The sequence below is a fragment of the Podarcis filfolensis genome (genome assembly GCF_964270895.1).
Source record: "Podarcis filfolensis genome assembly, chromosome: 7".
NCBI lineage: Eukaryota > Metazoa > Chordata > Lepidosauria > Squamata > Lacertidae > Podarcis > Podarcis filfolensis.
In genome coordinates this window covers 74,166,177-74,184,702 of record NC_139603.1, presented here as the reverse complement: position 1 = coordinate 74,184,702, position 18,526 = coordinate 74,166,177, and the positions used below count along the sequence as shown (strand labels likewise).

Genomic DNA, 18,526 nt, shown 5'->3' with positions numbered 1-18,526 from the left:
CTAATTAAATTTTGGTTGTTGTGAGATTTAAATGATGGACATCTGTCTCATAGCTCACACGCTTTAACTAGCACACTACAGAAGCTTCTGCAGGTCTAGTAATATATGGATATACTTATTCATTTAAAGTATTCGTATCCTGCTCTTTAGCCAGAAAAGGCCCCCAGGCTTGCAGTCTAAAAGGCATGACACAATAGGAATAGGGATTTGGAGGGGGGGGGGAGATGCCATCAACAAGGCTGCCCCTAAGTGCTCTCTCCAGCGTTGAGGTCTAGAGTGCACATTTGGATAAGGAAGCAAACAGAAACTAGAATACAAGTGACACTAATCTGATAGTGAGGTCAGTATATAAGCACAATAGCATGTGCTTATCACGTGGTGGTCATGGCAGTGAATTTCATATCCAAACAGCCACCTATCAGTGCTTTTCAGAGTGCTTAAAGGACAAGTGTGTTCTGGTCACAGACAGTAACATCTGAACCACCTGTCACCTGCTTGGACATATTTGCTTAGCGGGTGGCGCTGTGGGTTAAACCACTGAGCCTAGGACTTGCCGATCAGAAGGTTGGCGGTTCAAATCCCCACGACGGGGTGAGCTCCCGTTGCTCAGTCCCTGCTCCTGCCAACCTAGCAATTCGAAAGCACGTCAAAGTGCAAGTAGATAAATAGGTACCGCTCCGGCGGGAAAGTAAACGGTGCTTCCGTGCGCTGCTCTGGTTCACCAGAAGCGGCTTAGTCATGCTGGCCACATGACCCGGAAGCTGTACGCTGGCTCCCTCGGCCAATAAAGCGAGATGAGCACCGCAACCCCAGAGTCGGTCACGACTGGACCTAATGGTCAGGGGTCCCTTACCTTTATGAAGATACAATTGCTTGCCTCCACTTCAGCCTTGGTGGGACTAGTGGTTATAATTTCAGAGGAGGTCCAAAGAACTGACTGACCCTTATTGGAAGGATCAGTTTCAGTTAATGTAGCCTGCAGATGTGGACAAGAGGCTTGGATGAGTATGACCAACTACTTGACCCTTGCACTTCATGGCTGCTTACAGGTAGCTGGAGGGATTTGGCGGAGTGGGTCTATTGGGTAGTTAATGTCTCATTGCGGGGAGGGGTGTGGTCTCCACTACTTTGAAAGAGGAAGTGATGCATCCCCTTCTTAGGAGGAAATGAATTCCACAGGGCTACATGATCCATAATGAACCAATTGGCTTATCAAGATTTATATGTTCTCCTGGGGTTATGGCAGTCTGGGCTTTAATCTGCTCTGAATCATGGGATAGTATTATGTTGTAGTACTGAAATGATTGTATGGTTGTGTTGATTTTGTGATATTTTATTTGCTGTACTGTTTAAATGCTTTATTATTTTAATGAAATGTTTTTACTGACTACAGTGAAACCATTCTGTGGACACTTGGTGATGAAAAGTGGTATATAAATGTTGATTTTATATATATATATATTTAAAAAACTGCATTAAAACAGTCTTGGCAGAGAAAAACATTCTACAATGAAGGTCTACCATGTAAAAATCATATTCCCAGTGAGACAAATGCTTTCCAGAACAGGGAAGTTTAGACCAGTCAGTGACAAACTGTGAAGGATGGTGTGCAGTGGAGCTCATGAACTAAGTTAATTCCACAATCTGAGTGTAGCCACTGAGAAGGTGGTCTTTTGTCCTGACCGATTGTGTCTCAGCCATGGATGGGACATGGAGATTTGATGGAGATTTATGTACCCTAGAATTTACCCTGAACTATCTGCAGTGCACAGGGGTTCCTTCAAACTATCCTGGAAAATGCTCCCTTGAAGGTTGAATGTTTTTCTTCATTAGTTTATGAAAAAAAGAACAATTAACATCTGGACTATACTTTCAGTAATGGTATCTATCATCTTCAATTTCTATATTGTTCCGTAAACTTGGACCACAATCCATATACCTTCCAATGGTGTGTGCCTTGTTGCTTTCATGCATGATGGCAGCCAATCCTCAAAGTGGATTGTACATTGCATTTCGGATGTAGTTGCATTTCACATTGCAATGTTTGGGGTGGAAAAAAAGGATTGCTAAAAGTAATAATACTGTATAATAATAATTTATTATTTATACCTTGCCAATCTGGCTGGGTTTCCCCAGCCACTCTGGGCAGCTTCCAACAAATTATTAAAATACAATAATCTATTAAACATTAAAAGCATCCCTAAACAGGACTGCCTTCAGATGTCTTCTAAATGTCAGGTGGTTGTTTATTTCCTTGACATCTGATGGGAGGGCGTTCCACAGGGTGGGTGCCACCACCGAGAAGGCCCTCTGCCTGATTCCCTGTAACTTGGCTTCTCGCAGCGAGGGAACTGTCAGAAGGCCCTCAGCGCTGGACCTCAGTATCCAGGCAGAATGATTGGGGTGGAGACCGAGTATACCGAGTCAGCATCAACTCTAGATTGTAAGCCCCTATTTATGAATTTGATGGTCATTTTCAAATTTAATGACCATGCACTTCAAGTAGAGACTATATGCAAAATTGTTTCCTTGTGGTGTTGCCAATACTTCTTTTTTGTTTTGATCTGTTAATTAGGACTTGCCTATTAATTTATCAGCTAATTAAGGATTTACATACTGATTTCAGGTATATAGCCTCCCAGCCATTATCTGCATTCGGGTGCTGTATTTTCTTGACTCACTTCCATAGGAACTAAAATACATTGTCACATTTGTCGAAATATGAATCTCATTTGCAAGCTGGATGCAAACTTATTTCTGAAACTCATTAGCCTCTTGATTTGTTTCTCTGTCATGGTCTGCAGCATCAGTCGTAAGAAGCTTGGCAGCCTCCGGGTACTGATTTATACAGATCCAGTTTCCAAGGAACAGCCAAGATCGATCCTTCTCCCCCTCTCCCCTTCTTCTTCTCTCCCTTTTCATTTCAAAGATTAACATTGAGTAAAAATACTTAACATTGTTTAGAATGGAACAAATTCCTTTTGGCCACCATCCTGCTTTGAGTTTTCATAGCGGTGGACCTGCAGGGTATATGGCACTTGGCGTGGATGCAGGAATTCGTTCACATGAAATAATTGTAGGATTGGGGTCTTTGTTTGAAAGTTTTAACAGACCAACCCTGGAAAGATGTTTACATCAGGGTGGAATAAGCATGAACCTAATTGGAGGGTTTAATATGCATGAACCTAATTGGAGGGGCTGAGAGCAGAGTAAGAGTTTCACTAGTTCCCCCTTCCTCTGTAATGTTTCAGTGGATGGTAACAACTTGTACATGCACTCTGATTTATCTATATTAACAACACCCCATTATTCTGGGGTAGCTAATCTGATATAGATTGTATTTTGGTTCCATATTCAAAGCACTGCTGTCATCTAGAAGTATTCGTAAATAAACTTGCACAAAAGAGAGAGGCAGAGACAGAATTGATCTCCATATAGTCATTGAAGACTTGATAATGGTGTGGCTGCATTCAGAGTCCTTTGTACAGTTCCTGTCACCTTGGTTTAAAAAGGTAGACAGTAGAATTGGAAAAAAGTGCCTCAAAGAGTAACCAGAATGATCAAAAGAGTTCGGGCACCTGCCTTTCCTTAAAGGCTAAAGCAGGAATAACCAGGGGTTATTGGACTCCCAACTCTTTATCAGTTCCAGCCAGCAAGACTAGTGGTCAGGGATAATGGAAGCTATAGTCCCAACAACATCTGGAGTACCCAAGATACCCAACTCCAATTGATGAAATTTGCTGCCGGAACATGCACTGCCAGAACATGCCACTGGTTTGGCTGTCATTAAAAGGGGATTCGACAAATTAATGAAGGCTAGGCCCATCAACTGCTGTTATCCACAACATCTAACTGGAACTTCCAATAATGTGCAACTGAAAACAAGTTGCAAGGAGAAGAAATTGGGGCAGGTATTGCTTTATTGCCTACTTGGGCATTCTCCAGAGGCAACTGGCTTGACTGCTGTAATCATCATCATGCTTTACTAAATGGACCCTTGCTCTGATCCAACAGGACTCTTCATGTTCTCATGGCAAGGTTAAGTGAACTTGAGCGTTGCGCTGACTATTGCCCTAATTTGTTTTTACTTATACATGTTCAGAGTCTTTTTCAGTACTTTCAATGCTGTTAGTTTGAAGCCATGATCACTGGAGGCATTTGAAATGATCATCCACAGGTTGACTGTGCTGGTCTCTATCAGTCATGTAGATTGCTGTGGGCCAGTTTGGTCTGATTCTCCCAGTGTGCAGGAATTGCAAACCCAGGAACATCTCAAATTAGGAAATCCTGATGGGTCCACAATAATTCTCATAAGATACAGTGAAGGTCTTCCCAATCTTCTGGAAGAAGTAAAATATTTCAGAGACCTTCGTCATATTGGCATGTTATATTTAGACTGTGGCTTGAAATCCTAAGAACAGTGTGGCCACCAATTCTATTTTATCTGCAGCCCACTGCCCCATATCCCAAGACCCAGGAACATATTTAGAGGGACACAGGAGACTTCAGATGGAAGTGAAATTGGGAGAACCTATTGCTGTGTATGTGAACTCTGTTCCATTCACAGAAGACAGCTATAACACAAAAGCACTCTCTGTTATCAAAGCTGAAGGCGGTGCTACAGGGTGGTGCTACAGATCTTGCTATAAATCTTAGCATCTGTTCTGACCTGCATAACATGGTGAACTTTGTTAATTGTGGGATAGTTAATGCCATTCTGAATGCGGGAGACTGGGTGACTCAGGGGATTGGTAAAGTATCTCAAGCCTTTCACTTCCTGATTAAAGGTTGAAAATTGTGACCTAAGTAATTGGAAGGTTTGCTGCCATTTGATTTTGCAACTTCATTTAGTTGGATTAATTCTTAGCTGATGGAAAGAATTTTTAAAAATGGAAATCTCCATCAGTTTGTCCAACTCAGAGTGATTCATAACCTGTTTTCTTCCAGAAAGCCAGGCATTCATTGCAGTCCTAGGAACCACTCCAATTATTCTCTCTGCGTGTGCATTAAACAGTATCTTCACACCCTTGAAGATTTCCGACATTCACATGTCCTACAGGGCTATACTCTAAAAGACCTTCCCTACAAGAGAGAGAAATTCATTTAGGGAGGAAGGTCTTTTACTTCTTGAGCTCTGCCCACCTGTCCTGGAGGAAGTCTGTTGCCCATAAAAAGTCTAACTGATCTTAGCAATGTGACGATCAGTGCTTGGAGACCTTCAGGCTTCTGATATGGACTTATTTATTTTACGACATTTTTATGCCCCTTAATCCATAATAGAGTTCTCTGGGCATCTCACAATAAATGGGGAGATTTAAATATGGAAGGAGTAGGCTCAAAAGAAGACTCTTTCTGGCAATTAACTTTCTCATTTGTTTGGTGGAGGCACCTAGGGCCTCCTAAAATAATCTTAAGGTTTGGATAGATACATAAGGGTGAAGACAGTCTTCTGGGTTCCGTGTCATTTAGTGCTCTAAGGATTAAATCTACCACTTTAAATTGGGCCTGGAAATTTGGGAGCCATTGCAGCTAATAAAACACAGGCATAATATGTTCAGATTGCCCATCCAGTAGCCAACCTAATGTTCCCTCCTAGAATTTAGACTGAATGAGAAGTTACAGCTTTCACATAGAGACTGCTGGCAATGTGTCTGCATGGTACATCCATAGCATTTAGAAGCTCCTGAATATGTGGGTTTCCAGTGGTTCCTATTGCAAAGCTATAAAGAAAGTTTGAATGGGACCCTAAGATGTTTGGGCCACGCTGAAAACAAACCCATTCTGTAGACATGTCTGCATATAACCTTCCCCTAAATTGACTGTACCTCCACCTTTGGCTGTGTCTTCATGGCAGTGAAAGGGAGACTTGGGTGAGGTTTATTGCTTCATATGCTGATCTCCTACAGGTCAAGGATGCAATTTTTTTTTAAAAAGGATGCTACATGGCAAGTTCAAAAAATGAGAGGCTGTGCATTATTCATTAAATTGCATATGCACACTCCCACTTGGTATTGGTGCAATTTAACCTTCAGACTTCTAAGGCAGAGAGCATGCAAAAGTGTAAGATTTGAATCTGTTCTGTGCCATAGATAGACCCATGGGCCTTCCTCTTCTACACTTCTCTAAGTGTCCCACAAACGCCTCCTGTTTCTGCCACTTAAAGAATACTGTAGGTTTCTTTTAAAAAAGTAACTGTGTACATTCTGTGGTAGTTAAGAGTGGTCTAAAAATTGGAGTAAGTGATTTTTAGATCGTGTGGGGAGATACAAGAGACGTATGGCAGGGTATGAATTGGCTAGTCACTTTATATCTCCAGGAATTAGGGCTGGCGCTGTGGTCTAAACCACAGAACCTAGGGCTTCCCAATCGGAAGGTCGGCAGTTTGAATCCCTGCAACGGGGTGAGCTCCCGTTGTTCGGTCCCAGCTCCTGCCCCCTAGCAGTTCAAAAGCACGTCAAAGTGCAAGTAGATAAATAGGTACTGCTCCGGCAGAAAGGTAAACGGTGTTTCCGTGCGCTGCTCTGGTTCACCAGAAGCGGCTTAGTCATGCTGGCCACATGACCCGGAAGCTGTCTGCGGACAAACAGCGGATTCCTCAGTCTATAGAGTGAAATGAGTGCTCAACTGCAGAGTCGTCCGCGACAGGACCTAACTGTTAGGGGTACCTTTACCTTTTTATTTAGCCAGTAAATGGGTGGTAAGAAGAGTATATTGGGGAATATGATGGTATTTGGTGAGTGATTTGTCCTTGGGACTAGCAAGGGAGTCAAGTAATTTATATCGTCATATATGTCTGTCTCTCTAGGTTTTCTATATACTCGAACACTGTCCTTTTACTGATCTGTGCCATATGGATCCAGATAATGTTGAAAATGTGCATTTGACCAGAATAACCCCAAGTGGATCTTGGTATTCATGCTGCTTTTGTGCTTCTGCTAATCATTTTGCATTGAAGCTGGTTTCTTTCTCTCTCTTTTTAACTTGATTGTTTTTTAAGTATAGTTTATACTGCATGAAAAACTGCTTTTTTGCATAACAATTACTACCTTCCATGAATGGGTACATTCTTTTTAAATGGAAACAATGAAATGTAATACTAACTGGTCATAGTCCATTGCACCCCAGAATTCATCTAGGTTTTCAGTTAATTTTGTTGTAACAGTCAAGAACAGGACATACTGTAAACAAGTTTTTCTAATCCTGACAATAATGTTGTTGTCATAGTGGTAGTAGTAGTAGTAGTAATAATAATAATAATAATAATAATAATAATAATAATAATAATAATAATAATAATAATTTTATTATTTATATGCCGCCCATCTAATTGGGTTGTCCCGACAGAATATTAGTAAAAGGTAAAGGTAAAGGTACCCCTGCTTGTACGGGCCAGTCGTGACCGACTCTAGGGTTGTGCGCTCATCTCGCTCAAGAGGCCGGGAGCCGGCGCCATCCGAAGACACTTCCGGGTCACATGGCCAGCGTGACGAAGCTGCACTGGCGAGCCAGCACCAGTGCCGCACACGGAAACGCCGTTTACCTTCCCGCTATAAAGCGGTACCTATTTATCTACTTGCACTTAGGGGTGCTTTCGAACTGCTAGGTGGGCAGGAGCTGGGACTGAACGACAGGAGCAGGCAGGCATTATTGTGGGCTGATGAAATATCTGAATTGGCCACTCTGAGAACATTATGAAAAAATTAAGAGTTGCATCAGATACTCTTCAGTTTCAATTTTATGGCAATTGAAACAGGCAATTTTGGTATGATGCAAATTTGTTTTGCAAATAATATTAACCTGCTTCCAGTCCTGTTTGGCACCACTGGTACCCCTGGTGGTTTCAGCCTTGCTCCAAAAATTGTGCTATTTGCAGCTTTTTGTGAGAGAAAAGAAATGATAGATGATAATGATAGAAAGAAATCGGGTGTCCCATAACAGCTAGGCTTTTCACATGCATTACTCTTGCCTCAAGGAAAGATGGTGATTATTGTCACTTGAGAATGACTTGGGGTTTTTTTGACAGCTGACATATTTGTCAGACTCCAATGAAAATACAAAAACAATGCAAGTGCATGCTTTGACAGACAATAGAAATGCGTCTGGTCAATCACAACTAGATGCACAAGTTTATTGTCCTTTGCTTTTCACAATACAAGTGCCCCCTCCCCAGATGTAGTGATGGGAAGCAGTCATAGCCATTTGGATATGATGCTGTACATTGAATAAGCTTTTTCAGCCATTACAGGGTCCTAAGTCTCTAGAAGTGTTAGGTCTTGACTCTTGCAATTTCACTATTCTTTGTGGAATTATCCTCTTGCCAAATGGAGAAAAGTGAAAGTTTCATTAGGAATAACTGGGTTTACATTGGCTTTTGTTCACAATGCATGTTGCATTATTTCCACAGTCCTGATTCTAAGTGGAGCCTGAACACACTGGCAATCAGAAGTCAAAAATAGCAATGAGGATCTACCTTTAGCTCAAGAACGAGGAAACTGAGATCCTTCAGATGTTGTTGAAATACAACTCACATCATCCTGACCATTGGCCATGCCATCACTTGAGGGGCGCAGGTTCCCCATTCCTACCTTAGCCAATACCTCAAGGGGGCGGGGCAATGGAAGATTTACTCATCCTATGTTGAGGATTGGAAGGATATTAAGAGGTAAAGATATGATGTTGCTCCAGTCAATGTGCCCTCTGAGTTACAATCAAGACTCACTGATCAGAAGTGAAGATGGATGGGAGGCATAATGTGCCAAACCCCTGCAAGGGTACATATAATTTCCACTAATGTCTTGTGGGACAATAAGTGATCATACACTTTCAAAGCAAGCTGTGCTATCATAATAATTAAGGCCTTAAATGATAATTTTAGGTTATATTTTAGTGACTATGTTTTAATTTATATATTTTTAATTGTTGCTATATCTATACAGTGGTACCTCAGGTTACATACGCTTCAGGATACATACGCTTCAGGTTACAGACTCCGCTAACCCAGAAATAGTGCTTCAGGTTAAGAACTTTGCTTCAGGATGAGAACAGAAATTGTGCTCCGGCGGCACAGCGGCAGCGGGAGGCCCCATTAGCTAAAGTGGTGCTTCAGGTTAAGAACAATTTCAGGTTAAGAACAGACCTCCGGAACGAGTACTAAACCTGAGGTACCACTGTATTGTCCCTGTTATACCTAATTGCAAATTCAAATGTATCCCTATCGTGTTTTATGACTTCCTTGATATTGTATGTGGGCTGGAACTGGTCGGTGACCGTAATAATAAATTCATTCATTCACTTTCAAAGCAAATTTCGATGTAGGCAAATGAAAACAAAAAACCAAAGCAAACAGAAAAATCGCACTCTTTATATTGAAAGACATTAACAGCCTCAGGTACAATCTAAAAAAAACCAAAAGCAAATCACACATTGTTTCATTTTTGTTCTTTACAGGGTTATTCACAATGAAATTAAGGTCAAAAATTATATTCGGGTACATACAGACATTTTTTTGTATGTGTGGCATCACCCTAAGACTAAAAGTTCTTTGTTTTGAAGGCGGCTTCAGAGTGTGTAAGAGAGGCCACTATTTCAGGGTCCTATAGCTCTGTGGAATACTCCATAGTTTTACATTGTCATTTGCTTTCTTTATTGCCCTTTTGACCACACCATAGTTGGTAATTGCAGCTTGTGGACACAGCTGCAAATTGCCCACTAACTTGGTGATTCTTGTTGATCAACTATCATTACAGCGAACTAGATTTGAAGTGAAGAAAGAAGAGAATGAAATCCTACCGAGAATAATCATTCAGTTGTTCACCTCCTAGGGCTTGGTGATGTGTGGATATTGAGCCAGAGCAGGGTTTCCCAAACTTGGATCTCCAGCTGTTTTGGGACTACAACTCCCATGATCCCTAGCTAACAGTACCAGTGGTCAGGGATGATGGGAATTGTAGTCGAAAACACCTGGAGGGCCGAAGGTTGGGGATGCCTGAGCTAGAGCCTTTGGCAATCAGGCTCAAGCGTCTTACTCTCTGTGCCACTTTCAAGAAGAGGGACTTTTCTGCCTTCATCTCTGTTACAATGAGGCAACGGCAGTTCTGCTGGCAATTTTGCTGGCACAAGGGGACTGAAAGGGTTCCACTTGGCTATAAATCCTAAGACTATGGCCTAGCACTTCATTTTGAGAAACTAGTTATTGAAGTAGAACTATGCAGCTCATGGGACGCGGGTGGTGCTGTGGGTTAAACCACAGAGCCTAGGACTTGCCGATCAGAAGGTCGGAGGTTTGAATCCCTGCGAAGGGGTGAGCTCCTGTTGCTCGGTTCCTGCTCCTGCCAACCTAGCAGTTCGAAAGCACGTCAAAGTGCAAGTAGATAAATAGGTACCACTCCGGCGGGAAGGTAAACGGCGTTTCTGTGTGCTGCTCTGGTTCGCCAGAAGCGGCTTAGTCATGCTGGCCACATGACCTGGAAGCTGTACACCGGCTCCCTCGGCCAATAAAGCGACATGAGCACCACAACCCCAGAGTCGCCCACGACTGGACCTAATGGTCAGGGGTCCCTTTACCTTTTTAAGCAGCTCATAGACAATTCATACCTGCTTGACTGGCAACTCAGTACTGAACTTGCTTTGTTTCCCAATCACTAGCCTAGAATGCCAGCAGCTGCTACTGTAAGTTAGGGAAGATTTGCACTACTAACTTTAAGCTAGTTTTAAGGTAGTTTAGCTACCAGGATTTGCTGTTCCCAGCCCCTCCTCTCCAAAAATCCAGTGGTACCTCTAGTTATGAACTTAATTCGTTCCGGAGGTCCGTTCTTAACCTGAAACTATTCTTAACTAGAGGCATGCTTTCGCTAATGGGGCCTCTTGCTGCCGCTGTGCCGTCGGCACACAATTTCCGTTCTCACCCTGGGGCAAAGTTCTCAACTCAAGGTAACTCTTCCAGGTTAGCGGAGTTTGTAAGCTGAAGCGTTTGTAAACTGAGGCGTTTGTAACTTGAGGTACCACTGTATTTTAAAGCAGTGTTCTAGAAGCCTTCAAAGCTAATTTCCAGGGTTTCTTGAATGGCATAGAGCCACAGCATTTCTGATCTGTTTCTTTTTCTCTTGTAAATGTGTCTTTAGGCAGATCAAATGTTTCTCAGGGTGGTGTTTGCAGGAAAAGGCAGCACTTATCTAAATGTAGAGCAGCACAACAAACGTTTGTACTAACTTAGAAATCAGTGAAAATGCTCTTTCCTCTAAATTTCAAAAAGGGAGCATTTTGGTTGGAAACTTGAGCTGAGATGTCTGGTTTATAGAGTGGTATGTGAATGTTAATAAGTAAATGGCACATAATAAAAGAAAAGTCACCCTCTCTAGGTGCGGCCATCTCACAGGGTTATGAAAAGTGTACAGTGAGATAGTGGCTACATTATCGTTCACCTGAATCCTTTGGTATAGGGGACAAAATAGATCAGAATCTTATTTTGTCAAAGGCAATTTCAGTAGGACTAACATCACTGCCAGCTCAAAGTTTTTGCTGGATCTTGGAAAATCTCACTTTTAACTTCTCCAAATATCTGGAGTAGCCAGGCAAACCTGTTGACTGGCTGGTTGGTGGGAAAGTATTCGCCAAAGAGGACTAGCCTAATGCAACCTCCCTCAGTAACAGGTTGCTAAGACTAAGTGCATAATGCAGATCTGAAGACTTTGTGGTGTTCACTGGCATGGCATAGACTATCTGTTATCTAGGACCTGAAGGATTTTGGTATGGCACGAGTGTCTCTGCATAAACTACTTACTGCTCTCGCATCCTATTAGTGTTTCCAGGTTTCCTAGTGGCACCTGACTTTGGATTGAGCAGTAGCAAAGGGTGAGTAAATAATATAAATTCCAAGGAGCCAGCCACCAAATATTTAGGCACCCGGAATTATTTAAATCCCTTGGCGCCAGCTTCCTATTTTTAAGAGTCCAGGCTCCCTGGCACCTGGTTTATTCCATTCCCAGTGATTGTTTCTAGCCATTATTTAGGATGCCTTTATTAACTTCACAATGGAAAAAAGGAGTCTTAACCAGTCTTTTGGAAATCGTGTTTACTTAAATAGAGAGGGCCAAAATCAACTCATTTTTTTGCAATGCCATTTAGCAATTTATTGACTCACCACACGAGCTCTGCTTAGCTCTGCAGCATAAGAAGTGCCGTCTTTTCTCCAGCTAAATAGCTAAAAGGCGTTTATATTATATGCATTTTAAAATGTTTACATTGCATGCTCTTCATGCATTTGAATCTTTCCGTATGGTGCAGTTCTGTAATGAACAGGGATCACGTGGCTCCTTTGTGGCACAGCTGTCAAAGGGGTGGGGGAGCATATCTTTATTTGCCTAATGTAGTATGAGAGAATCACCCAGAAAAGTAGTAATTTACTTTGCAGTTGGGGAAATTAAAATCTGTTCTTCCATTACAGAGTGTTTGCTGAAAATTTATAGTCTTTCGGTAAGGGATCAAAATCCAAAGAGGTACATTGCTGAATCCCAGCCTCCCGTTATGAGTGTAGTTATTAAGGAGAAAACTGGAGTAGGCTGGTGGGTGGATTCCAGTGTGTATAGAGTGTTTCTGAAGGATTAATTTCTGAAATATGGATAGCATGCACATTTTCACAGTCTCAGCACAAGAAGTAAAGCAATGATGACATTGTAGTTATGAAGCCAGCTTCTCTTTCTCACTTTCCATTCACACTTTCTTCCTCCCCTTTGGCTTTCTAAACAGGCTATAATCCTACTGTGAGTATTTTCCCATTGATGAGAATAGGATTTTCTGATTAATAGACATTGGAGGATTGCAGTTTAGATGTCAAGAAGCAGCAAGGGCTGTTCCAGTGTCACAAGGCAGCTGTGGCAGACTCATGGGAAGGGCTGGACAATTTGGTATGAAAGTGTAAGAGTTTATTAACAGAAGCCTGAAGAAGCCGTGCTCCTTTCCTTCCATGATACATGATCATCAGATCATAAGAACACTTGAGGCTTAAGTATGAAGCAATGCGTTCTTAGAGATGTCATGATTTCTGGACCTCGGAAAAGTTCTTTGTCCTTTCCTTCTGTGCTTTTGCTGTGTTGTGACTTTCTTGAGGGAACTCTACATTAAGAAAACCTAGTCCTTGAACACACCTTGTGTAGCATTCTCTGTAGACTGAAATTAGTTTTAGCTTCTTTCCAGTGGGCTGGAGATAGCTTCTGCCAGAGTCTCTCTTACTAGGGATTTGACTTGAGCCACCTCACTTTTGTGACATGTGTATATCAAAGGGTAAATGTAGACATCAATTCAGCAGCCAATGAGCAAAACATACTTTTTATACCCTTCAAAACACCTCTTTTCAGGCCTACCCTTCAGCACAGCGTAGTCTAGCAAAAGGACCAAACCTAGTTGACAAGTGTGTAGTTTGATGCTGGCCACACTTTATGCAGAGGCACAAAAGGAAACTAAAGGCTAGTGTTGAGATAACTGGGGTTGGTGTTTTGGCAAAATATTTTATTTCCATTACTTTGGGGGTTAATAAAGCTCCTAGTGCAGCTGGCTACTCATGTAACCATCTTGGCGATACGCCTTGCTGACTGCCTTCAATCTCTTGTGCTTTCATCCATGCTCTGCTTCTCAGTGCTTCCTGGTAAATCCAGTCCATGAGACACTAGGAGTGACGGCTCTTCACACATCTACTTCTCATGCTTTGTTTCCTGGTCACTTTGCACTGCGTAGATAAGCTCTAGAATTCATTCCTGCAAGATGCAGTGATGGCCGCCAACTTGGATGGCTTTGAATGAGTAATAGACAAATTCATGGGGGGATAAGGCTATGTTTTGCCTCTGCTGTCACAGGAAGTATGCCTTAATGCCAGTTGATGGGACTCGCAAGGGGTCCTGCAGGTCCTGTTGTCAGTCTTCCCATGGGCATTTAGTTGGCTACTGCAAGAGCAGGATGCTGGCCCAGATGGACACTGAACCAGCAGGCTATTTTATGATATTAAGCTGCTAAGTTTCTTATATTATTCTAGCATGATTTAATATTGCTACAGGGTGGTATACATGATTCTCCCCTCATTCCTCTTTATCCTCATTAGTAACCCTGCAGGCTCAGAGACTGACTGCACCCACCCAGTGCGCTTCATGGCCAAGTGGGTATTTGAAGCCTGGTTTTCCAGGTTCCAGTCCACCACTCTTAAGTATTCCTTCCTTTGCCCCCTGCTATTTCCCCCCTCGCTTGAACAGATGCACTTAAGGCAGCACCAACTTATTCAATAAAAATGTTATTCCATGCAAGTGTTATCTCAGACATCTGCCTAGGCTTGCCTAGTAAGTGGTAACTGTAATTTGGGGATGAAAGAACAACATGAATTTTGTGCGTGCGTGTTTCACAGTGATTTGTAATACAGTATGCACAGATTAATATTCTTAACTATTACTTTGGCTTTTTCCTCTTTTTGTATCCTTCCTAGGAAACAAAAAACACGCAATGGTTAATGAACGTTCTCCTTTTCATCTTTCATAGGTGACTTTAGGTGGGACCTTTATTGGCATTGGACGCAAAACTCCAGATTGCCAGGGGAACACCAAGTATTTCCGCTGCAAGTTCTGCAATTTCACCTACATGGGCAATTCATCGACAGAACTGGAGCAACACTTCTTGCAGACCCACCCAAACAAGATAAAATCCACCGTTCCTGCCTCTGAATCCAGCAAAGCCTCAGACAGAAACTCGAGCAAATCCAGTCCTACTGTTCGATCATGTGAGGCTGCAGATTTGGGGAAGTGGCAAGACAAGATCACCATAAAAGCAGGAGATGACACTCCAGTTGGTTACTCAGTTCCCATCAAACCTCTCGAATCCTCAAGACAAAACGGTACGGATGCCTCCAGTTACTACTGGTGCAAATTCTGCAGCTTTAGTTGTGAATCATCCAGCTCGCTGAAACTGTTAGAACATTACAGCAAGCACCATGGGGGGAGCCAGGCAGGGGGCCCTCACCCAGATCGGAATGACAAGCTCTCAAGGGGGTCGGTCATTAATCATAATGACTTAGCCAAAAATTCAGATGGAGAGTTAGCAGCAAAGACTGAGAAGGGCTCTAGCGTGGCCAAAAAGAAAGACTTTTCCAGCTCAGGAGTGGAGGACAACATGGTGACAAGCTACAATTGTCAGTTTTGTGATTTTAGATACTCTAAGAGCCATGGCCCAGATGTAATAGTGGTGGGGCCTCTTCTTCGTCATTATCAGCAGCTACACAACATTCACAAGTGTACCATTAAGCACTGTCAGTTTTGTCCCCGAGGCCTCTGTAGTCCAGAAAAGCACCTTGGAGAAATTACTTATCCTTTTGCTTGCAGGAAAAGTAATTGTTCCCACTGTGCTCTCTTGCTCTTGCACTTGTCCCCTGGGATGCCAGGAGGCTCCAGAGTCAAGCACCAGTGTCACCAGTGCTCTTTCTCCACCCCCGATGTAGACGTTCTCCTGCTTCACTATGAAACCACACATGAAGCCCAGGCGACTGAAGTCAAGCAAGAAGCTAATGCCCCGCAAGGGTTGGATGGGCTGCTGAGTGTCAAAGAAAGCAAAGACCACACGTGCACCAAATGTGACTTTGTCACTCAGGTAGAAGAGGAGATTTCTCGACACTACAGGTAAAAAAAAAGTGATTGCGTGTGCTATTTAGCATTAAGGTTTAAATGTGGGAGCTTAAGGTTTAAATATGGGAGCTTACCTACACATAGGGCCCGTTCAGATGCTTATCCAGCTTTTGATCCCTTCAGACAATTGCGAGCATTCATGCCCTTCCATGTGGAAATAAGGTAACAGCTGATTCGAGGCCTCTATTTGTGTAATTTCTCTCTCCTCCCTTTCGGGTGAGAAGACGCAAGGAGCTGCAAGCCGGGAGTGTTTGCACTGTAGGCTAGTTCTCAAGAGCTACTGCCCTCAAATATGATGGCCAAGGGCAAGGGTAGCCATTGTGGTGCCCTCTAGTGATTGTTGGATTGCAGCTCTCATCAGCCTCAGCCACTCTGGCCAATGGTCAGCAATGATGGGACTTGTAATCCGACAGCATCTAGAGCAGGGGTCAGCAAACTTTTTCAACAGGGGGCCGGTCCACTGTCCCTCAGACCTTGTGGGAGACCGGACTATATTTTGAAAAGAAAAATGAACGAATTCCTATGCCCCACAAATAACCCAGAGGTGCATTTTAAATAAAAGGACACATTCTACTCATGTAAAAACATGTCCGCAGGATGGATCCGGCCCCCGGGCCTTAGTTCGCCTACCCATGATCTAGAGAGCACTACATTGACTACCTTTGATGTAGCACAATTTTCATATCAGAAAAGGACAACTTGTAGAATACTCTAGTTAACCCATAAGTCTATGAAAGTGAAGGAAGCAACTATTTTCTTAAAACGTAAGAGCCTCATGGAAGAAGAAAAACTTCAGAAAGAAATGGAATAGCCCCTGTATTCCCCAGATCTGCTAATCCTGATTACCTAAAGCACTGCTTCATCCAGTATAGATCTGGCCAGGCTCTAGGATCAGCTTCAGAGGCCTTGCCTTAAGTGCCATCATCTCAAGCCATTTTGTGAGTAAGCCTGAGAGACAAGATTTGCCCTCCAGCAACATCTGGAGAGCGGCACGTTGTTTACCCCTGTGCTACAGAAAACGAAACGTGGGCATCTTGAGAACACACTGAATAGGCTTCATGAAATGAAAAAGGAGGGACCTACACTATAATAGAGCCATTCAGTTGAGATAAAAGAGGAAAGTACCTGGACATTGCTCAACTGTCAGCTGTATTGACTAGATCTGAGGAGCCCATAAATTAATGGCGCCTGTTACTCATATGTAACTAACAGCTGTGGCCCACACAAGTTACAGGCTCCAGCATGTATCACCCCCTTACGATGCAAGCGGGCCGTAGGGGTGCTGTTAGGATTAATTGGTTAACAATTGTAAACAGCTTTGAAGATGAAAAGTTGTTTCTGTGTCTTAGGTGGTATTATAATTTATTTTTATTAGTGCAGCTCTGGGCCATATTGGAAAACTTGACTACACAGCACTTTGACCACACTTTGAACGGCCTTTCTTAAGTCTTAAGATCTTTCAGGTGACTGAGAATACTCTTCTGCAGAGAAAGCTTTAGCCGATGTTTTTGTCTGCTTAAATTAAGATGTCCCTTCCCAGGAAAAGATAATAGTTTTTTATTCCCCAAAGTGGATTTTTATATTTAGACCTTTTGATTATTGGCCTAGTTTTCAAAAGAACCGAGTGTCATATAGTTCCCGTTGACGTCAATGGTACATAATACTGTTGGAAAAAAATCACACCACTTATTTAGGTGACTAAATATGCTTTTGGGAACCTAAAATTAGGCTCTTGAGCTTCAAAAAATCTTGGCTAGAATTCTACAAACCTTCTGGCACAACAACCCAGCATTTATTCTGTATATATATTTACGTATACTTTACCCCAAAAAACCCATATGATCTCTTTTTTTAGATGGTTGCTCTGTAAAATATACCGTATATGATCAAAGTTTTCATTGTTCTTTCTATTCCTTTTTACTATATTTTTTATTAATTTTTTAAAAAAGTTTATATCAGATTCTGCAAAATATAATATTTCTCTATATACAAGCTTGTCAGCTTTAAAACTTTGGTTTTAAGATAAAGCTTTAAAAATGTTAAACTGGGTTAAATGTATTATAATCAGTTCACAATTTCATTTTTAATCGTTAATTTGAATAGTATGTCTGTGACACCAGGTTATACCAACACTGTGTGGACAGAGTCCTGCTTGTGGAACAAGATTTCCATTTCCTCTCTTTCCTTATATCCCCTCCTATCTGCTCCAGCCCCGCCCCCTCTTCCAATCTGATTTTGTGGGTTTATGAGAGGGTTGGTTGGGACGGGAGAGGAAGGGAAGCTTCGTTGCACACACAGAAATCTGTTGCATGAGCACTGAATGAGCACAGTCTGCAGCACTGAATACAGCCCAGGGCATCTGGGATTGTTAAACATTTGTCCAAGTGAGCCTCTTGAAAATGGTTCCTTTAGTATAAATCATCAAGGTGCAGGCTGCATTCATATGGAATGCTAAGCCATTGTTTAGCCTTCTTGTGGCTTGCCTGAATGTCCAAACCCACTCTGAGCAACCAACCATGGTTTAGTTCATTACAACAAACCATGGTTTATTGTTGGCTTACAAATCTTGGTGTGTTTTAAGAAACATTTGCCATTACATCTGAGCCCAGCATTCTGGCTTAATCCTGGATAGTTTTGATGCCTTACTCAAAATAGTTTGCCAAACTACAGCAGCACAAAGCAAGAACAGTTAGAAAATGAAACTGCTGCCCTGAGTAGACAATTCTCTATGGACCTTTTCAGAAGTAGCACTTGTTCTTACTACAACTTGGCAACAACCTTCTTTCTCTTCCTAACTGCTCCCTCTCAAGCAACCTGCCTAGTTTTGCCACTTCATAATAATAATAGGAAGAAGAAGAAGAAGAAGTGGGTTC

General features: G+C 42.3%; 1 protein-coding gene across 14 annotated transcripts in view; it reads left to right on the top strand.

Moving 5' to 3' along the window:
* TRPS1 (transcriptional repressor GATA binding 1) overlaps positions 1–18,526 on the top strand; it is a 240,413-nt gene that overhangs the window by 69,713 nt on the left and 152,174 nt on the right. For 9 of the 14 annotated variants that reach the window (XM_083621857.1, XM_083621851.1, XM_083621844.1 and 6 more), the window contains one exon: positions 14,518–15,647. In XM_083621857.1, coding sequence (XP_083477983.1) covers positions 14,518–15,647 — 1,130 coding nt within the window. The remainder of the gene's footprint in view (positions 1–14,517; positions 15,648–18,526) is intronic. The other 5 variants (XM_083621845.1, XM_083621849.1, XM_083621846.1 and 2 more) reach the window with 1 other exon arrangement.